A 23,704-nucleotide genomic window follows, 5' to 3' on the forward strand; every position below is an offset into this window, starting at 1 on the left:
TCATTTAGTAGTTTATAATATGTATATGTATGTTCAATAGGTGTAAATAAAATGGATTTTTTAGTTTTGAAGATGCATATAAATTCATTTACAGGAGGGAAGTAGGCCTAAACATGACCTGCAATCTATCTAAAACACGTCAAAATTATTCTCTCGCATTTTGGAAGAGATATAAACCCCGACTGCCTGCCTTTGGCAATGACCAAAACAGACGTATCTATTAATACGACGCTCCTACATCACACGTGTTTAGCTCGTTAAACAGAAGCCTCGCGCGTGTCATTCAAATGAGGTACGTAACGCTCGTACTACTCAAATCATCCCTAATTGCCCTATCCCAGATTGTAAGGTCTTTAGTTTGATAGCAGTAGATGTATAGTTATGCGTCGCTTGACCGAAAGGGGTTAATTTGATATTGATAGAGCAGACACGTTTTGAAGTTTTAGTTGGTGAGAGTCTGAGCTTGTAAACAAGATCTTTCTTTCTTTACGAGACAATGATTAGGTTTTTTGTTTACAAAGAAGTATTGTGGATGTTTCTCGGGTACACTTGTTAGTTTCTCACGCATATTCACATCCAATAAAATCGATTTCCCAGATTGCATCTTCTGATAATACCGATGACAAGCAATATGGATGCATTCTACAAATTTCGAGCAGGTATTTCCTCGTTTACATGCTTAAAATCTATCTGGGTCAGCCTCATGATAAAAAACATTAATTTGAGTTAGTTGTTATTAATTTTTAAACACCATCATGAAACAATTATCAGTTAAAGAAAATGGCTAATTACTAATATCGCATCAAATGGAAATACAATACTAACAAAATAACTACTTACATGTATTCTAAAAGAAAGCAGAAACATTCATAGAATCAGACTGGTAAAAGTTCAAATGACTTCACACGCAAAATAAGACAGTTATGAATTGTTGAAAGTTGTAATCACAAAAAGTAATGAATTGTTGAAAGTTGTAATCACAAAAAGTAATGAATTGTTGAAATTTGTAATCACTAAAAGTAAGAACACTACAAATTTGGTGGATAATAATAATAATAATAATAATAATAATAATCTTTTAAAGTCCACTGCAAATTTTATTAAACCGAAAATGGAAATTCTTTTTGCCCAATTGATCGTGAGCCCGGCAGCCACTGAGCAGCGCCAGATCGACGTTGCTATCCCTTATTGTTGAACGCCAAACAAGGTAGCAGCAACTCCCGTCTTTTAACGTCTTTTGGTATGACGCGGCCGTGGTTCGAACCCACGATCTCCCGGTTGTGAGGCGGACGCTCTACTGACAATGTCGAACAACTTTCCCCATTTATTCCAGCACACAAAAACTAACATTTCAATGTATCAAAACGTATGACTCAAGAGGGTCTTTTTTAGAGGAAATATCATGAAATGCTATCCAAATTTTAAGTTAAGTAGACCACTATTTTAAGTGACCCAAGGTCTCCCCCCCCCCCATTTTTTTTTTTTTTTTAAAATCATATTTTTCTACACGACAAATTGGAGACTTGAAAAGATTGAGTGATCACATATTTCAAACACCCATAACTGTCTTTTTATCATTATTATTATTATTATTTATTATTATTATTATTATTATTTGTCTGTTTTATTTCAAACTTTTGTCATTCTGTAACACTGATTACAAAGGTTAAATGGCCCATCATAAAAATAAAAAATAAATCGTTATTTTTTGGATATTGAGATCGAATATTGTGGGCGCTCAAAGGCATTTTTAAGAGGAACTTTAGGCTCGGGAATAAAATCATTGAAAAGATGAGGCATATGAAACAATTTTTTTTTTAAATATACAAAAAGAAATTGGGAAGAAAGAAACGAATTGTGAAAGTCACCTAAATATGAAATGAAAGAACAAAGGTCAAATAATTGATAACATATGATTGATATAAAATACATGTAGAATACACAAATTGAAATGGGATGAGAAACGTAAGAAACTAAAAGCTTTGTGCTGATATATGCTAGTCCAAACTAACTTCACAAATAATAAAATAGGGGAAGTTATAGTCCCCCCCCCCCTTTTTTTTTTTTTTAGTTTCCGCAAAGACATGGATATTTCATCTCTATTCTTCCCTTTCCTCTACATTAAATGGGATGAAGGGGAGTGAGTTGCCAAAAGAAGGGGTAGTTTTCAAAACCAATGCAGTGAGATTAAAGAAAATTCATGCTTTCATAAATGAAGATGAATTTCTAACAAGCAGAACAAAATTAATTATTATTACCGACAAGAGATGGCAGCAGACAGAAACTTGTCTAAGAAAGACAGTTTACTGCTGCCGTGAAACATGGTGTTTTCAGCTAAATTTTGCACATTAAAAAATAGAAACTTGCAGCTTATTTGACTATGAAATATTTTTCCACAACAAGCCTTAATGTAAAAACAAAATGGCAACTAAGCTACTCAGATTTGGTTTTGATGGGGGTGTACTGCTGAAACGTCAAACCCCCTACCCATTTTTGGCCGATATTTTTCGAAGTAAATCCTATTTTTCAAAATTTTGAAAAAGCGGACCCCTATTTAGGGGGGATTTTTTTGTGCAAAAGTTGCTGTTAGAGCGGCACACCCTGTAGGTCTTAATATGTGAGTACCCCCCCCCCCCCCAAACCAAAAAAAGAAAAAAGAAAAATGAGTGACAGAAGAACATGTATTCAAGTTGACAAGTACGCTGACAAAAATGCACAACAGATTCACATGAATTTGTAAGCATTTGTGAGCTTTTATTCTCATTATTTACCCTTAAGTATATTGTTCATGCATAAAACAAGTATTATAAAAATAAAACTGTAGTTGTTTTTATTTGACAAATCTTTTACACAATCTAATCTATCAATGAGATTGAGATCAAAGAGGTACACTATCGGATTATCATGAAGCAACTAATCCAACAAAAAGTGAACATTTTCTGTTGACAGCATTCTTCCATTTTCAAAGTAAAATTTATCACTAAATTTATAAGGCTCATTGTATTTAAAATACATGTATAGAAATAAAAGTATACTACAAAATGAACAAAACGTTACAACAATTCATGTTATTTTCAGCTGCTATTATCATATACTAGTAAAGTGTATTGTACAAAGCCAATGACGTGTCTTCATCTTTGTTAAATTATTAGTATTCCATCTCTTTTTATATCTCCTGAAGCATGATCACTTTAAAATCCTCTTGGCAAAACATTATTTACATGTCTGGAAATTAGTTGTGGAAAAAGGTTATTTTTTTTTGCTTAATATTAAGTTGAGAGAAAAGCCCTTCAAACCTGAACAAAATGATCAATAAAGAAAATCTATTTTGGAGAGTGCAGCTATATATGCTTTTTCTTTATTACTTTATGCAGTTTCTGTTCTAAACACCAGTGCATAAAAAGATGAAGAAAGTCTTATTTCATTGAATGTTGATTGATCAATCAATTTTCACTTTTTTTTTTAATGGAGTGATTATATAGTCTGTGCTACTATATCAAATTCATCATCAGATACGCCATTTGATTTTAAAAGTCATCAATTTCAGATAATTATGGTACAATCCTCCCCAATAGCCTATACTGCTGTTAAATCTGGGACAATTCAATATGTGCAAAGGCACAATTATAGTACATGATGGGGACCATAAGCTACAAAAAAATATTGAAGGCTAAAATATCTTCAAAATCAGTTCTTCATGATAATAATGGATTCTTGTATATTGCTCATGTGTGTCAGATCTGACACTCCTGGCGCTCCACAATTATTAGACCTGCTTTAGCATGGCTGTCATTATGGCTCTCTAGCGTTTCAAGGAATTAATTCCTGCCAGATACCCATTTACTGATGCATCACCTGGTTGAGTGTGGCAAATGTAGATTAATGTCTTGCCAAAGGACATTAGTCCGGGACTCAAAACACGAACCATGGGATCTACAGTCTGGTGACATATCAACTAGACCACAACACCTCCACGTCAAGAAAAAAATCTGGTGTTAAACCTTATTCTACATATTCTTACATTGAATTGCTGAGAAAATTATTGTCAATAACCCAAATTTTTAAGGAGTTATCGTTGCCCATTCAGTATCCTCTCTGGCTCAAAATCATTTGTTAGAACATTAGTAAGAAAAAAACCGCAGGGCCATTGTCTGCAGAGGATGTGTCGTAACATTTTTAATCTGGCTCCACATCAGGAATGGTAAAGATATCCTTAATAAAGCTCTTTCCATGCAAGCAGAGTTTACTCTTCCACATGGTAAGACTGTCCACACTGTCTATGATGTCACTGACCTCCTCTGAACTCATGATGTTAGGCAGTGACCTGGCCATGCGAACAGCTTCTCCCTGCAAAATAAATTATTAAGTCAATATTGTTACCATTACCATTGCTACAAGTAGCCAATGTACCTTCATGTAGAGAGTATTTAACTAGGATAGTCCTTTTACAGAAATGATAAATGAAGCAGCTACCTTGTCATGTAGGAATAAATTTCAAATAATATGAAGAGATGAGGATCTCACAGATGCCCCAGTGACATTTGATCTAGGCTTTATTATGTCTATTAAAGGTATGGGGTTAGGGTAATAGTTAGGGTAGTGATAGCTTTTTATGTTGCCTCTAAGTTCAGGGTTAAGCGGAGATATATCATCAGATAAAGAGTAGAAGCTAAGAATTTGTATGTGTAAGAAACAAGAAACAAAACCATGGAGTAATCATAGTCAGAGAGAGCCTGTGTGGCTGTATAATACATGCTCTGGCTACAATTACTTCACTTTCATTTTTCTTCACTAATCTCATTCTCAACTTCAACCTTGGAACAAACACTATAACTAACCCACACCTTTTAAAAAAAAATAATAATTATTGGTTCATGTATGACATATTTTTTCTATGGTTCCTGATTTCACTTTATTACTAACTTTGGTTCACCCATTCAGTTTTAATCCTAGAGTAGACTGCTATGGAGATATGTAAGTTTGCTTGGAATATCATGTGATTTTTTTTTTCCTTGCGAGTGATTTTCCATATCCTTGGTTATTGTCTGTGCCCCAGTGTGCATTATGTGTCCATGAACACCTTCATACATTCATACATACGTTCCATATACATGTACCTAGCTTGTATGTGAACTGCACTGCACTTGGTAAATTACCAATGTCTTGGAGGCAAGCTAATATTTCACTGACATAGTATCCTCAAAAAAGGCTCAAATTATATCACATGTAAAAATGGCAAAGAAGATGGGACGAAACAGTATCCCCATCAATATGAATATAAAAAAATCAATATCAGTGACTTATAAGTGCATTGTAAACCACAAGAGTAGTGAGACCATTGTGCACTGTTTAAAAATGGACAACATTGGCTTAAATCAGAACCTCCTCCTTCTAAATTAGCATGAAACTAGTCTGTGTGACATCTGTGGAGTACCACAAACTACTACACACTTTCTTGCTGAATGCCCCAGATATATAATAGAAAGAACAATGTTTTTTTAGTCTGAATTAATTATCAGGAAGAAACGAACATTGAAAGACTGCTGACTTCATCAGAGTATTTACACCAAAAAGCATTAGTAGTCAGATATTCCCTTACTTGTAAGTCAGATTATAGACAGTAGTTTCACTGTGAAGCATTGAAAGGTCCGAGAGAAAGAAAAGTATTACGGTACATGTCCATGAAGTTCATGTAATAATAATAATAATATAGAGTATTTGTAATGCGCCAACTCCACATGACTAAAGTGTACTACATATGTTAGACTGATAAGACATAATATTATACTACACTAAATTATAGGGTATTGTTTAGTACTGTTTAGTATTGTACAGGTACACTTTACAAATTTGTATTCATAATATTAGTTTCTTATGTATTTACCTTTGTATTCACAATCTTTGTTTCTTATGTTATTGTATGTGTGCAATTTGTATTCATCCAGTATGCAAATATTCTACATGTATATGCATTGTTTTTATTGTGCAGGGCCTATTGAAAGCATTTTTTAAATGAAAACTATAACTGTAAATAAATAAATAAACCGAAGGAGAGAAATTATAATGCAGCTAACTTCACTGGTACATGCACACAGGGAATTAGGCACTGGGGTCAATGGAAGCGGGTCTTCCTCCGTGTGGTCAAAAACTGGGGTGAAACCCAGTCTGGCTTGTCTTTGGTTGGTGCTGGCAAATGGCCTTCCAGTAGGCAAGTTACCCAGCATCTCAAGGACTCAGTGTATTTTGTATTTTTGTGACCTGCTACAATGCGATCCTAGTCAATTATCTCGGAGTAAGAAATGAAATGATACTGTTAGTACCTCCTACTGTGTCTCGTCCAGAAGGGGTCTTTCAAATACAAGCCATGCTTTTTTAATAGACTCCTCCACTATGTTTTACCACTGTGCAAATCTTAAATAATTGTATAATCATTTGTCGTATCTTTAGTTAATATTTTGTTATTGAATTTGTATATATTGCATATTCATTTGATTATGTTATATTATGTGGAAAAAATAAAGAAACCTTGGAACCTCAAAATAGATTAACTCTGGTCTCGCCCTTTTAATTATAAACCTATAACAAGATACAATCTTAGGCCTAGATCGTATGTAGTGTCATTTGTTTATGATTCAAGGTACCTCGTGTCTGATCTATTATGGCTTTGGATTTGATCATTCTTATGCAATAGGGAACAAAGAGTTATTACAAGGGTGCTCTTAGTTTCCTTTTTTTTTCAGCTATGCCCCAGGGAAGAGTGTTGAACCCCACCCTATCTAATTTATTCATTGATGACATCCTTACTCAAATTCAGCTGCCATGTGTCCTTTTTGCAGATGAGACAATACTTTGACCATACAAGGTACTTATACTCTATCAAATGACCTAAATAGAATTTTTAAAGAATCAATATCAATATAAAGAAACCCAGGAATTCCAAACAACTTCTTCACAGCGCTCGACTTGAGTCAGTCACTGAGTATAATTTTTTTCTTCTTCTGTATTTAAGACGATTGTTATACCTATATTGGACTATGGTCAGCCGGTATGGCATTTGTATACTACCGGTAAATCACTGTAAAGTAAGATTGACGAAATACAGAAACAGGCTGCTCGACTTGTACTTAAACAAAAACGTCAACAGATGAGAATAGGCTTTGGACTCTGAATTGACATTCTCTTGAGTCATGGAGAACATTTTGTTTCAACCCATATGTAACCCTGGCTTTGTTTGGTACCGGTATTGTAAAATGTGACACTGTTAAGTGTTTTATCTCTGTAAATGCTCGCTATGCCGATACTGTAATGTTCATTCAAGTCTTGGCGCAGACTCAGCGAATGCATTGTTTTGCCCTCAATCCCCCTCGTTACTGGGAAGAGCTACCTGCGTAGTCGAGACCTACTTATCGACATGGCTGACTCAACTAAGATGTCATCTTCGTGAGTTGTGATTCTTTCTTCTCATTACTCATTTTTTTATGCTTATTGGGTGTCAATGGTTTAATAATGATCCTCTGTTGTTTTGATATACATCGGCCTATATTGCTATTTATACTCTTCTTCTACCCATTATTCTTATTTTGTGTCCCATAGTACATAAACTGATCAATGGGAATCCTTTTCCTCCGTTTTAAACCTACTATATTGCACTATACTATATAAGTAATCTTTTCTTCAACCATGGTATTACATTGATGTTTGTCTCCAGGAGAGCAGGTGTATATATTTTGTGCATGATAATGATAATTGAATATGAAGTACTTTTTATTTTTCTGTTTTTTAAATGTACCAGTATTTGTTATCCCTCTCTTCCTCCTGCCTCGTTCCATTCTATGTTGCACTGTGTGACTCTATCTATCTCCTCCTTTTCTCCTCTTGATCCCCTTCTTTATTTTCTCTCCCAAATTAAAAGTGTTGTGTTGATGGGAGATTTGGTTTTGTATTCATTTTAAGATAAGATATCGAAGGCAAAGAGCTGACCAAATCCAACTATACAAGATCATGACTGGACGAGAAGAAAGAGGGATTATTCTCTATGAGCAAAGAAAGTCAGACGAGAGGTTATATCTTCAAAGTTGAGAAGCCACATTGTAAAACAAGTGTTAGACAGAGGTCCCTTGCTGTTCGATCAAGTAACAACTGAAACGGGCTACCCAAATCGACAGTCCAAGCATCATCTATTAACAGCTTCAAATCTGAACTAGAAAAGCATTGGCATCACCATCCTCTCAAATATAACCCTTATCAACGTAATAAAGCTGTGATTGTCACGATGGGCTCATAAGCTGATGCTTCAAGCCTCAATAAACAAGTAAACAAGTAAGTAAGTAATAACATACGGTTGTAATTTTTATATTAATATTTTTGTAAAAAACACCTTATGCTTACAGCCACTGTAAAGGGGATAGAAGGGTTTTGGCCACAGTTTTAAGCTTAACTTTGTCTGTCCCTGGCATTCCAATGGTTGTTTTTTATTTTATCTACCGGTATACAATTTTTTTTCTTCAAATTTTGTTATCTATTTTTTTTACTGCCAAATAAAATAATGATAATTTAAACAAATCTAACCAAGAACCTGATTGCAACCCCACCTTAAACATACATCTTTAAGGAACCAGGAGCAAATGTCACCTGAGCAAATGTCACATTACCATCATCACGCCCACCCTCACTCAGTGTTATTTAGAGTACGCGTTTGCATGTTCCCTGCCTTTGAAAGCACCCCACTATCTCCAGTGTGTAAAGTCAACACGGGTCAATTTTTTGTGTATTACGAACCGGATTTTGTTGCGTGAAAAGTACCCCTTTACCAGAGATTTTGGGAACATGAATGCAGGCCCTTCGACCCCGGAGTTGGGGGGGGGGCATTATATAGCTGTCTAGATCCTTACCATGAGATGATTAGAAAGCTTGAGCGGCCTGCAATGCATCACTGACTGAACTCTCTGCATTGCTATGGTTTCCACTATCTCAATCAGGTCATCCAAGCCATAAAACGGGACGATCTTCATCGACATTGAAACGACCTCCAGTCTTGCATCCATTGTGTCGGGGTCTAAGGTCAAGAGAAAGTTTGTTTGAATGAAAACATTATCATCCAGCATTCGTTCATCTGTTGTTTTCTCTCCTCTTTTCCTTGGCCTCTCTCTTTCTCCCCCCCCCCCCCTTTTCCCTTGGCCTCTCTCTTTCTCACTTCCCCTTTCTCTTGGCCTCTCTCTCTCTCCCCTTTTTCTCGGCCTTTCTCTCGGCCTCTTTCTCTCTCTCTCTCTCCTTTCCCTTGGCCTCTCTCTCTCTCTTTCCCCTTTCTCTTGGTCTCTCTCTCTCTCTTCCCTTTCCCTTGGCCTCTCTCTCTCTTTCTCTCTCTCTTTCCTCTTTCTCTTGGCCCCTCTCTCTCTCTCTCTCTTTCTCTTTCTCTCTCTCTCTCTCTCTCTCTCCCCCTTTCCCTTGGCCCCTCTCTCTCTATTTACCTTTTCTCTTGGCCTTTTTCTCTCTCTCTCCCCCCTTTCTCTTTCTCTCTCTCTCTCTCCCCCTTTCTCTCTCCCCCCTTTCCCTTGGCCTCTCTCTCTCTCTCTCTCCCTTTCCCTTGGCCTCTCTCTCTCTTTCTCTCTCTCTCTCTACATCCTATTCTACCCCCATCCTGCTCCATCTGCTATTCCTCTCACTCCTATCCATCCCTATCTACCTTCTTCACTCTCATAGGCAAAAAAAACCAATAAGGCAACTTCAAGTGCAAACTCAACTTTAAAACCAAGACAGGCACCTGAAGCATGGTTAGCTAGCAACAGAGAAGCATGAAAATCAGCCTGTTTCTCTTTTTTTCTCCTTTTTTTCTCAGGCTTTAGCACTAAATAATACTTTTGGGCCTGTCAGTCTTTCAGACTCCCCCCCCCCCCCCCCAGCACAGAATCCTGCATCTGCCACGACATGCAATCAGATTACACAAACATAACACACAATGCAATGTCACAGAACACTTACCGATCAGCTGCCTAATTTCAAATCCATTCAGTAGAAGACGTTCATCTATGAAGAGTCTTGATTGGTCGACTGGGTTGACTTGGCTTTTCATACCGAGAAGTGTGTACCAGTTCTTCTGGTCACCAAACATACTGCAATGAAAAAAGAAAATTATGATATAAAACATACAGCCAATACTTCATTGAAATGATTTTAGAAGGCCTATTACAAGCAGAAAACAAGTTTCAGCAATGGCCTTTTCTGATTTGTGATTGCAAGGCTGTCACGTTGGAAAACGCAAACAGCGGTTTTATCAAAATATCCTTTTTCTTTCATGAAACAAGGAAACTAAAAAGCGAAATATAGCGTGTACATGTAAGAGAGAGAGAAAGAGAGAGAGAGAGAGAGAGAGAGAGAGAGAGAGAAAGAGAGAGAGAGAGAGAGAGAGAATGCGCCATCGGTGGATGTATTTAGTATAGAAATTATACAGTGTCCCGCTATTAAAGCATTGAATGTGTTGTCACAGGTTACTGTCTGAAAAGGTTGAGGCTACCATTGAAAGGAAAGTGGAATGGCATTACACCTGTTATAGGCAGGGAGTTCTTTTGTAGATGACTGTATATAATGTACTGGAGTAAGAGTGGCTAGGAGCCACACCTAATGAAGTTGTCTTGGTGTAACGGAGGTCCTGGAGTACGTAGCAGCTTGCTTAAGTAATATAGCTGCTTGTCCACACATTGAAGAATAAAAGTTGAGAAAGATGTAACTTCTTGCTTTATAAGTTTTGCTACATGACAATTTGCAGCTTATAAGTAGAACCGATACTTTTCCATCGGTAAGTGAAATCATGAAAATGTATTCTTTTACTACATCGAAGATTGTATAATCTTGTACTCTAATGAAGGGTGATTTTTATTTCATATGACAAATTGAAGTACGAGAAAGGTATAACATGTTCATGTTGTTTTACCATTCGCTTACACTTTGGGCAAAGAACATTATGATTAAAGAAGAGGAAAATATTTACAATTTTAATTGATGCATGTTTCACCTATAAGAAGAGCCTATAGTATAGAAATGTTTGTGCCTGAACTCTTTACATTTTAGATGACACAGGGTCTTGGGAGACAGGTTGAGGTTTCTACGAGAGTCGATGTGAGATGGGACATTAGGACACATGACCGACAGATCACCAAGAACATGGAGTCTCCAGAATAGAGAATGCAAAATGAACAGTATGGTGAGCTGTAATTGTGCGGAGAATTTTGACAGACTATTATGGAACTTGTTGAAATGACAAAATAGTTTGATGAACTTGAAAGATATAACTGAAGATAGAAATGAGATGTCAAAGGTGTAGCAGAGCCTGTTCTATCATTTGGGCATATTGACTATTTTGAGATTGAGTGTAGATGTATTTTCATATCTGCTGTATTGTTGATACATGCGTTGTATAAAGACGACTTTGGAATTGCTTATAAGCAAGGTCATTGTCAAAGGTCAGTCAAGGGTGAAGAAAGCGGACAATACAGGTCTGGATTTAACATGCAGGGAATAATTTTCCTGGTATCGCATCGCAATTTGCTATGCATTTTTGCATGACTGCTATACAAAATATCTTTTGTGTAGCAGTTTTCTTCCATAGAAATGTGCAGAATTTCATTTGAAATATTTATCCATCGGCTGAAATTGCTAATCAAAAAATTTGAGGAAAATTATTCCCTGAACATGACTGTTTACGATAAGAAATCAGTTGTTGACTGTTTTGAGAAGAGATCATGGTCGTTTGAAGGTATAATTTGTAGAGTTGATAACTGAATAAGCGGATAATAAAGGTTTGTTTATGGATGTTAAGGTAATGTTTCTCAAGAGCGAGAAGTGTATGAGATAATTGATATAAGTTACAGATACGTTATATATTGAGACAAGTCAGGTCTACTTATATTGAACATTATTGGTGTAGATTTCATATATAACAAAATATGAAATGATTTGATACCTGTTACCACAGTGGTGAACATTTATATTTGATTTGACAAGTTTGGTTTATTTTGCTGGGACCAAGTGTATGTAAAGTTATTTAAAGAGGGTATTTAATTTGTTCTTACCATTCTCTTTTTTGTCAGATACTGGTACTCTGCTTTGCTTTACAATAAAGCTTGATTATAATTATGAGTATTGTAAATGGCATGTGTTTAGGTTTCTTTATTTGAGTGTGCCACGTGACAATTAAGGCTACATGCTAAATGATCACATGAAACCCTATCAGTGCTGAACCAGCTGAACTTTGACTGCTCGCAGTCGAAAATGATGCCTCCGCCATAGAGCCATTTTACAAACCAAAACAGAAGCAATTTTTAAATTCAAGTTTAATTGTAATCCGTTAACACGTTCTCAGAATATCGTAATTACAAGCTATTTTTCATATATACATTATGTATGACCCTTTGATCTTTGACCTCTAGAAACTAAAATCTTATCGGTTCATTGGCTCTGCAAGAAATATACATGTCCTGAGTTTGACAGTAATCCATCTGTCGGTTCTAATGATAATATGAGTTCACAAGCTATGTTTGCATACATAATGAGCCCCATGACTTTTGACCTTATTACCCCCAAAAATCTAATAAGTTCATTGGCTCTGCAAGATACATACATGTCTTGAGTTTGGCAGGAATCCATCAATAGGTTCTTGAGATAACGTAATCACAAGACCGGGACGGACGGACGGACGGAAGAACCCCAAGGCATAATGCCTCTGGCTACTTTGTAGCGGAGGCATAAAAATGCAGCTCATACAGCACTCAAATTTGATACAGACCAATCAGATACAGGTAAATTAGCAATGAGTCCTGTAATGAGTGAGAATGTATGGCTATCAGTATCTGCCCTTGGGCCCTGTCTCATAAACTTGATATCAATAATAACTTCCACAGATCTATGACAAATCTGCTCATAGCCAATCAGATGCAAGGATTTCAGTAGTTTATAACATTTATCGTATCTTGTTATTGGTACCAAGTTGTATGAAACAGTTGAAACAGGATCATATATCCATAACTTACCCGGCTGATAGTTCGATAGGAACAGGTAGCTTCTGATAAGGGAGCTTATGAGTAGACAGTAGTCTGTGATAAAGCACAACCTCCTGGGCTTTGTACTGGTTAAACACTGAGAGCTGTCTACCCTTGATGGCCGTCCATATACCATGACCAGGCAGGCACCCTACTAACCTCCATTCATCCATGTTGGACCTGCAAGATCAATTATAATTCAAACCAATAATGATTAAAACAGTGTGGTAGATCAGACATAAAAATCATAGCCACATTTGTATAGAGTTTAATACTACATTCCTAATTGCTTTACATTGCATTTATTATTACTCCGGTTATTGGATTCAATTGCTAATTCGCACATGATAGTGCCCGCTCCATGGGGAGAATTCCGACAAGGCGTCTTTTTACATGCGCATCCCATCACATTAATGATTGCATCTTACCATGTACCCACTTAACACCTGGGTGGAGAGAGGCAAATGAAGATTAATGTCTTGCCATAAGGACATAAGTGGCGCGGCAGGACTCGACCCAAGAACAATGTGATTCACAGTCAGGTGACGTATCCCCTAGACCATGACATGCTTCAATGGCCCATGAATTTAAATCAATAATTAGGGCAAGCCCTAGGTGGGCATCCACATACCATGATCAGGCAGGCCATCGACCATAACCTCCATTTATCATTGTCTGACCTGCAACTCAATACCAGTGAATTCGTCAACCCAATACCAGTGAATTCGTCAACCTAATACCAGTGAATTCGTCAACCCAATATTCATTCAAAAAATGCGGTATATCAGACTTGTTTTACTGGTACCAGCATGTAATGAATACAAATCTTCTGTTCTTGTATAGCGCATTTCTTGAGTGATTCAGAAACACAAAATTTCCATGCCATGAAATAACTAAAATAATAAATCAAACACAACACTGAATTATTATTATACATAGGAGGTTTCTTCCTCGAAAATGGTGAACAATTCATTAACAGTTGTGTCAAAACAGAGTACATCTAGAAAACTATAAAAGGCAAATTCTAACATATAACCTTTCTTGAAATTGCAGAGCTGCTTCCCTTAGTTTACCGACAGAAAAGGGTATCTTTGTTTCCAGTCTCTGCTCCTCTTCTTCAGCGACCTTCTCTTGTTGCTTTCTCTCTCGTTGGGAGGCTAGCATTTCATCTATCAGGCTTTGATTGGAGAGCTGCCAACATCAAGCAAAGAATCAGCATAAATAAATACATTCATTATGTTTAAAAATCACCTCAAAGAAATAAAATACATGTATAACAATTTTCCCCACTTTTATCAATTAACTTTGGTAATAAAATTATAGAACTGAATATTGCAAAACGCAATTAATAGGTATGTCATTTTTTATCAAAACATCATTTAATTGATCAAACTTGTACAAAAAAGGAGATATAAATAGCCCAATACAAAACCAAATTATAGGTAGATGCACAGCATTCATAAAGACATAGTGGATGAAAATATAGCGTACCTACCAACATTTAAAAACAAATTGTTAGGAATTGATCTGAGCTTGATATTGATTGAAAATGGAATACTATCATCATCTTGATTTTATATGTAAACAGAATATATTCAAAAAACGAAACAAATGTTCCTCAATCAAGATTCAAATAAGAGTCCCTACTTTTGTGCATATAATTACAAATACGACTCATATAACTAATTATATACATTGCAATAGAAAATGCAAAAAAAATCTACAACCTGTACATGGAATCTTCCAGAATCACCATAATAGTATATAATAATAATCTATTTCTGCTTATATAGCACTTTTAAAATACATCAGCAATGTCAGAGTTTCTAAGCGCTTTACAGACATGTTATTACCCCGGTCATCGAATTCTGGCTTGCTCGCACACAATGTATGCACTTTCTCCACTCCCTGGGGAGCATTCCAGCAAAAGCTACTAGGCTCAAATTGCTAAGCATACTACATTCATTGGCTTTCGTATCCTACCGGGTACCCATTTAACACCTGGGTGGAGAGTGGCAAATGTAGATCAATGTCTTGCCAAAGGACATATGTGCCGCGGGACTCGAACCACGGACCTTGTGATCGACAGTCCGGTGGCGTATCCACTCGACCATGACACCTCTACCATGATAATTGCTCTGGTGTAAAAAATTACAGCATAACTACTGTTGTATATGTTTATGCTGAGGTAGAGAGCATCATTTTCAGCAATTTTTGTTTGTGCGTGTGATTTACATCAGTAAGCGGTTGACATGTAGACATTAATATAATTTTAGGTTTTTAGCAGAATTATGAAAAATAAGATATACATGTAGTTTATTAAATAAATGTTGGAATAATGTAATAATTTACAACAAAGAAATGAAACATTGTGATGCTTTGTGTTTTTCCAATTAAAATTTGGAAATTTGTGTACATCACCTTTTCAACCTTTTTCTTCTTCTTAGCTGGTAGTCCAGTTTTAGGATCCTTGGTTGGAAGAGACTGCTTTGCACAGACTACTTGATCTTTATACCTAAACACACAACAGAAATTCACATAAAAAGAATGCAATAATGACTAAGGTATACAGAGGAAGAAACAAGAAGGAAAGAAGGAAAGAGTGAGAGAGAGAGAGGGGGGGGGGAGAAGGAAGAGACATAGAAATAGACATGTACACATAGAGAGGGAGAGAGAGAGAGAGAGATAGAGAGAAAGAGAGGGGGAGGGATGCAGTAATGTATATACTAACATGTTTACAAGGATGTATATAAATACAACATAAATGTGTGACTTTGTCCATGAGTTCTCACATATTTCCTTTTCTTTACGAGTACCAGTGAGTCTGCCGATGAAATGACTTGGATAACATTTCTCTAGTGAACCCAACAATATACTAGATTGTTTTCACTAAATGCATATAATCACATTCAGCATATACTGTCTTCATGTACAGTCACCAACTTAATCATTCATACCCCTTGTAAATTTGATGTTTGTGTGGGTTTTATAACTCAAGAATGAAAGCCATTCAATACAGTACTGGCTGGGGATAATGGCAACTAATGAACAAATAGCATGAATACATTGTTGTAAAATGTAAAGCATCCTCCTAGTGTTTTTGTGTGATTGCTTTGACATTATTAAAAATAAATGTCATATTGGGACAACGATCTGTAAAACGATATAAAAATATAAGAGAATAAGCCTTCACAGATCCAATTATCTGCTGGGAGCCAGCAGGGTTTTCACTCTGTGTTGAAGCTCCACTGTACTACTTATCAAAGAGATTCGATCATATTTAATTTAATTTAATTTATTTGATTTCCAGGTACATGTATAAACAAAATAGGAATGACAACACAGAGCATATAACATTAAGAGTAACAAGACAGTGAAAAAGCCACCAGCGGACGCCTGAGGATTACCTAAAAGAATTTCCATTCTGTCAAGAGGTTCTCCACATCCACTGGTGTTACATATAAATAGATTTAAGAAGTAATGGTAAAATAACATAACATAATTAAAGTTCATCCATCAAGCATAATAACTAATAGAATAGAATAGAATAGAATAGTATGTCCTCCGTAGGAGGACTAGAGGGCCAACTAAAATCTTGACCTTTGACATTTCATAGGTTTTGCATTGGATGCATTATGGGGGTTTTGTCCGATTTGAACGACGGTTTTGGAGGGTCAATGAATATTCATGAGCAATGACTTAAAAAATACGCCAACTACTGTTTGTTGATTGGCCATCGACAAAATGTTTTATGTATTAGGTCATGCATAAAACATTTTTTGCATTCCCAGAATTCCCTACGATTTGAGCAAGAAAATGATGAAAAATGGCAGTTGTATGAACTGCGACTTTGAAGTTTTTCAATTACAAACAATGAAACATTTTTTTTGTAAGTGAATTTCTATTATAATAGAAGTTTGTCAAATACATCTCAGTTGAGCAGAAAATCTTCAGGCGAACATCGACATCAAAGTGATACCATACGGATACCAAAAAAGTAAGTAAAGATAAATTTTGTGTGAAGATATCTGAAATGATTGTGATGTGTTCGTCATTGCAGTGAGGGGCTCTCCGCATTGTCACAACGTATTACCCGGTTAACCCCCTACCCCATCCTTTTTTCTTTGTTCTGACCAAAGAATATTACTGATTGAATGAACTCTAATTTAAGTCATCGACGGTAATATTTTTAGAAATAATCAGGAGTTTACCGTAGGTTATTTCATCACAGCACATCTCGTAATTTTAAGTTTAGTTCATAGCTTGATTACCGATAGTAATCGGTAGTAGATGTAGACCTGTTGTAGACTGCGCAAATGGCTCATTGCTAGTCCAAGCCGATGAGATTTCGTGGAGCGGTTTATGATTTTCAATTCGCCGGTGCTAGCCGGCTGTAACACTCCACCAATAAGCGACTGCGTTTCCTGAGCTGGCGCGGCTATAACAGGCTACACTTTAGTGTTACTGTAAAGCCTAGGCTAGTATTCATAGCATAGAGTCTAGCCTGAATTTTCTGTCTCTTTCGTTCGTTAGCCTCTGATTTGGGTAGAGTCGGCTCCTCTCTTTAGCCAACCCTACCCAAATCAGAGGCTAACGAACGAAAGAGACAGAAAATTCGGGCTATAAGGGCAAGGCATAGGCCCTGGCCTAGGCTAGGGTCTAGTCTAGATCTAGTTATGCTGTTGCTAGTGTGGCATTATGTATCCAGGTCCAGCTTAGTTTGGATGTAGGCTAGATAGACTATATCAACAACAACAAAACAAAACAAAAAGGGTGTCCCTATCTAGCTTCCTAATTTTACCCCCCCCCCCCCCCAACCCCACCCCCACTCCTCTTTTTTCTTCATTGTGCTCTAACTTCTAAGTTATGGCACTGTGCCTTGTTTGAAATATTTAGAGGAAAATGACATGTTTAGAGAGAAAATAGGTTTATATTATTTACGTATATTTACCTTGTTTACAGTAAAGTTTCAGGACTATTTGCTACCCCCTTTTTATTTGGTATTGCATGGGTATTTCTAACTCTAGTCTAAAGGACATGAACCAAGTTATAAACTGATAACTAATGCAAGCATTTGATACTATTACTTGCACGAACCTTACTAAGTTTCTGTTTTCTTTTGATTGTAGATCCTATGCAACCAAAAAGCAGATAATGACCACAGATGTGCAACAGAGACTACCAGTACCTGATCATCACATGTTATGGTGTAGATCTCAGGAACAGGACACCTGAGTTGAACTCTGGCAAGGTATGTTTGTATAAAGTTCGAAAATTTTCAGGCTGTATAATCTAAGGCTAAGCCCATGCCAACATCGCACTCATCTTGGACTAATCACCAATTACCATCTTAATTATAATGTTGCATTATATCTTGTAATTCTCATTTATTCTCTAGCTTTATTTAGGTGACAAACTACGGTGTTGCTTAATAAACAAATCACTTTATTCCCTCAGCATGATATTACAATACGAATCAAAGTTGTTTTTTTCTTCTTCAATATTACATATCTATCAAAATTTTTCTCACAAAATCAGACAACAGTAGATACTCCTATGTTTATAAACAACTTAAAATTATTCAATAGACTTCTACCTCTACATGTACTGCCTGTTGTATGTAACAAATGTTTCACAAATAATAATAATATTATAAGAAAACAAAGTTCCTTGTTCAATAATTGGAAATGAATATAAACCTTTACTCTACTCTTCAAAAAAGGCCCTATCAGATAGACATAAGTCTATCATTTTGTAATAAAACTAAAATGTAAGACCTAAAAGTGGGAAGGTACTATTAAACAAAAAAATCTAATGTAGTGCAGCTAGTTTTAATCTCATTTGCTTTCTCTCTTTTTGTTTGTATTATGCAGGTTGTCCCATGCAGAAGGTTTGATACCCTGGCTTCTTTCTATCCACTCTCATCTTGAGAACTCTTGAGATCTCTACATCAGCACGCTACATCACAATGGAAAATACATGAAAACCAGCAGTGTGACTGAGATGATCAGCACATTTTAGTGGCATACCTTATCTACAAGGCACTCTGCATGTAGACTGGGAATTGTGCACAAGGTAGTCAATGGTCTCTCTGCCTTTCGCTTGAAAGCCCTATTTTCCTTCACATATCACAAACATGGGAGAACCAAGCCAGAAGCGACATAGATCCGTTTGTATTTGCCCAACGCTCCGTCCCAAAGTTTAATAATGGAACTGGCTTCCAGCAAATGTATGCCGACAGTCCTGCCAGGTCGAACTGCAAGGGACTACTCCTGAGGCATCTAATGCCCTTATCCCATTTAAAAAATATCATCTGTCTTCCTCACACCCCTTCACTAGTTCATCTTAGTGATAAGCTGTATAGCCCTTTGAATAAAAGTATTTGTTGTTTTAATGTGTGTACATGTAAGATACAGGTAGCTTTTTGATATTTAATCTGAATTCAAATTCTGACCAATTTATTAGGGATGCTGAACTGGATATTAAATTCAAGGTGGGGGAAATAAAATGATGTAGGAATAGTACAATAGTAGTACTCTAATAGTATTAGTAACAATTAGAGGATAAAAATAATGATAGTAATAATGATGACAATGAACAAAAATGTCCAATGTAAAAGAAAAAGTACTTGTACCAACCGCCCAAGGGAAACACAAAAAGTGGTCTATGTAGACAGGCTCGTTTAGTACATGTTTCAATGAGAAACCATTTTCAAGGGAAACAAAACAAATGTTGGCTTTGTAGACAGGTGGTCACTAAAGCAGGTTTGACAATATATAGCCATGCTTTACATGTTGATAATTGAATAAATCATATGGATTTTATTTTAATATATCTAATTTTCTAAATCTATAGTAGAATTATATATCTGAACAATTTTAAGTTCAAGAGACGACAGCCACCCCTCCCCCGTTCATTTGTTACCTTTCTTTAGTTCAGGTTGTATTTTAAAAGATCATTATAGAAAAAATTATGTTCATAAATGTTAATAAAATTAGTTAATACTGCTTAATTCTTTTCTTTTCATTTTCTTATTTTTTGGAAGTTATGTGATGATGCTGGTGATTATAATCATCTTTCCTAATGAGAGACATATTTTGTGATAAGCGCTATACAAATGTTGTTAATTATTATTATTATTATTATTATTATTATTAAATGTAACAAGAGAGTGGGCAAGACTTAAGTATAAATGCAATATAAAAAATGGTTTACAATAGAGATGGGGGTGGGGGGGGGGGGTTAAATAAAGAATAAGTCAATGCCAAAATGACAGCATAGGTAATGGTGGTGGGGATGGAGGAGGGAGGGTAATAGAGCCTAGTGAAATGTCAATATTGGAAGAGGTCCTGTATTGAAAATGTAACTGTAGGGGGGGGGGGGGGGCGGGGTGGCAAATTATTAAACAAATCAGTGGCGACGAATGCAAGAATGAAAAGAACGAGGCAAAATTGAAATTTCATTGGGGATGGGGCACAATATGAAAGATCATTGAAGGCGAGGCGAGAATGATTCATTATTTGGGCACTAGAAATATGAAAATATCATTTAAGTAAATAAACGAACAAAATAAAACACACAAAAAAGAGGTAAAAAATGAATTGAGGTACCACGGTCAAATGGGGTCATTTTTGCTTTTTAACTGAACTTAATTTTTGTCAATGTACTTTCCATTCTGGTGACAGTGAAGTTTGTGGCCTTAAGTCACAACCATTTGAAAGTTATTACCCCCCCCCCCCACCTCTTCGACTCTGACCTTTGTACTACATTTATCGGCCCAATTAAGGATTCTGTCGATATAGTAACGCATGCGCATTGTCTTTTTTTATTGCGATAATATGCTAATAAGTGGAAAAGAGCTCATGAATATTCCAAATTTTAATTTAAATATTTTGCGCGCTGCGCGCAGTCCAAAATCCCCGTTTCGCTGGTGCACTAAAAATTTGTCGTCTTCATAGGCTAATACACGATAAGTGGAAGCAGTGTACACTTTTGACCCTCCAAAATTTCCCCATGGCTAGACGGATGCAGAAGCGGAGTTGAACCCCCCTGCTACTTATAGCTACTTGCGCCCTCTATATAGCAAACAATGCATAATCGGTGACCTTTGGTTCCCTATGTTCCTCTTTTATAAAATGTTAATTGAGAGCTGATTTGATGAGATAACCACCTGTCAGTGACCACACAGGGAGGTCTAATCCCTCCTGGCCAAACTAGTGCAGTGGGGCTTTAAACCATACAAGTAAATGCCCTTCTGACTCTCAACAGACAATATTTTAAAAGAAAACTAACCTTTGGAGATCTCTAGCTTCTTGTTCTTCATACGTGATCATCTCCTCCTCATTGAGCTCAGCCCATTGTCTCTGTAGAATCTTATTGATAGACATGAAATCCAAGGTAGGATGCTGTCTCAATACTACAGAGAAATAAACAGAGAAAAGATATGTCTTCGTTCATAACAAGATAATCTGTTGTTAAATTCCTGGTTTGAAAAAAGTCTGTTTTTGTTTCAGTTAATAGTGAATCTTTCCAGGTGTTTTCTCCTTAATCATGTGTACCGGTAGTCAAGCTCCTAATAGCAATTTCAAATTTACAATCACAATTGGGAAGGAAACCACCCAGAGGAATTCACTATTTCCAAGCAAAAGAGAGAGATCTCTAGCCTCTGGTTCTTCATATCTAATCATCTCCTTCTCATTCAGCTCTTCCCATCATCTCTTTAGAATCGTATTGATGGGCATGACATTCAAAGTAGGATGCTGTCTCAAAACTAAATACGAATCAAAGTTAGAATTCCCACATGGACTTTTCCGATTCACAGGTTGGACAAGTGTTCTTCGTTTTTTTCTTTATATGCTACATACGTAATCTCCCTGTGCCAAATTGTATTTATCATTGGATAGATATATACCAAAAGCTTCAAGATAATTCAACTGCTTCCATTGCAAGGTTAATCTATACCAGTGTTAATAGGCTTCACAAGATTGGAAATGGGAACTGTAGAAATATTCGCAGTACATTAATTTTCGTGGATTTCTCCCTCAATTGGTGTCTATTGCTTTGTGCACAATTACATGTGTGGCAAATTAAACGAGCGACTAAGGAAAGAGGTGAAGAAAGCAACTAAAGTGTTTTAAAAAGTCCAGTGATAAAGCACACATTTATCACTAAAAGTAGCCTCTCTGATTTCTCTGAGTTTAGACCTACATTTAAGGGTTTATGAAAGCTATAACTAAATGTCAGCCCTTTGTTGCTCTTTTTACTTACTTTCAGGTTTCTTCTCCTTGAAGAAGAAGGCAAAAGCATCTTGAGGCCTCATTACTGGGGCCTTCCCTACCAAGTCATACTGAGTTCCCGGACTACTCCTTTCTTCTATTGGTCTTTTCATCCTTCCCGGACTATCGCAGGATGATGCTTCTACAGAAGAACTGGTACCAGTCTTATCTATCACCTTCCCTGGGCTACGACTAGGTGAGGTCTGTCCTCTAGAATATAGAGCCGAGGTATTTTGATTTTCAGCACTTGTTACACTTGTTGTAAAGAGGCGTGATGTTCCAGAGGCTTGAGGAACCCTGGTGTTTGTAATACTGCTGTTGATAGGCTCCTGCAGCAGTCGGATCAAGCAGGGTAGGGGTGCTTGGAATGAAGACTCGGTAGAGGTAGTTGCTTTCCTTGACTCGCTTACAGCAGGCTCTTGCCTGCCGGGGATGAGCAGGACAGACGGTTGGACAATCTTCCCACTTGGCTCAGTAAGACTTTGTCCCTTACTCCACAGAGCATCATCACCATTCCCAGCACCAACATCAAGTGATTCCTGGTTGCTAATAGCAACATGGTCTTCCTTCAGAATCTCACCACCAGTATCATCTCCCTGGCTTCTGCCACAATTCACATTTGTTTCAGACCTATCAGGAACATCTACAAAGCTGATCTGCGCTCTAGAACTCTCTGGTGGTATGGATTGTGTGCTCTGCAAGCAATTTACAAACATCTTTTCTCCTTCTTCTTCAAAGATCGAGATATTGTTAAGTTGAGGTTTCATGTGGCTATCGTCTATTCCCTTACTATGCATGAGGTTCTGAGAAGGTCCATCGATCATGGATGCATCTGAATTTTCTAAGATGTCACAGATCATTGATATACCTTCACTATCATTGAACGCAGTGGGTGCTGCACGGTCCATGCCTTCAGAGATATCACGAGATGCAAGTGTAGACTCTTGACCAGCCTGTTTAAGGTCTACATCACATGTTGCACCAGTAGCAGTCTGAGCTGATGCTCCTGAGAGTGGCTGGTTTTGAGACTGACCTGGGAGGGTTGGTTCTACTGGTGGAGTTGCTTTGTACAGTTCCTCTAGCATCTGAATGATCAGACAAATTACAGCATCCTGAAACATACCAGGACCCAAAAAAAACACAATAATAATAATAACAAAAACATTGACAACATTAATAAACAACAGTACTTGTAGAGCACATTATGCATTGTAGGATAATGTCCATATGGGTTTCTAAGTGGGTTTAGATGTGTTTTTGTCCTAGTTTGAGCAGCGGCAGCTGTTGTACAGAGGACTTCAAGAAATAAGTTCTGCCAGGTACACATCGAACACCTGGGTGGAGAGAGACAATTATAGACAAGATCCTAAAGGCTAAAATAATTTGCTTTCAATAGAT

At 36.8% G+C, this 23,704-nt stretch overlaps 1 protein-coding gene across 1 annotated transcript in view; it reads right to left on the reverse strand.

Annotated features, from left to right (window-relative positions):
* Positions 1 to 2,684: 2,684 nt before the first annotated feature.
* The window catches only part of LOC592483 (PMS1 protein homolog 1), a 30,704-nt gene continuing 9,684 nt past the window's right edge, over positions 2,685 to 23,704 (reverse strand). The window contains exons 7-14 of the mRNA XM_030990519.1: positions 22,299 to 23,418; positions 21,324 to 21,447; positions 15,453 to 15,546; positions 14,068 to 14,222; positions 13,023 to 13,211; positions 9,979 to 10,109; positions 8,892 to 9,055; positions 2,685 to 4,347 (exon numbers count right to left, since the gene is read on the reverse strand). Of these exons, the coding sequence (XP_030846379.1) occupies positions 4,177 to 4,347; positions 8,892 to 9,055; positions 9,979 to 10,109; positions 13,023 to 13,211; positions 14,068 to 14,222; positions 15,453 to 15,546; positions 21,324 to 21,447; positions 22,299 to 23,418 (2,148 nt within the window). The 3' untranslated portion in view covers positions 2,685 to 4,176. The remainder of the gene's footprint in view (positions 4,348 to 8,891; positions 9,056 to 9,978; positions 10,110 to 13,022; positions 13,212 to 14,067; positions 14,223 to 15,452; positions 15,547 to 21,323; positions 21,448 to 22,298; positions 23,419 to 23,704) is intronic.

The sequence above is a fragment of the Strongylocentrotus purpuratus genome, unplaced genomic scaffold, assembly GCF_000002235.5.
Source record: "Strongylocentrotus purpuratus isolate Spur 01 unplaced genomic scaffold, Spur_5.0 spur5_scaffold_19, whole genome shotgun sequence".
NCBI lineage: Eukaryota > Metazoa > Echinodermata > Echinoidea > Camarodonta > Strongylocentrotidae > Strongylocentrotus > Strongylocentrotus purpuratus.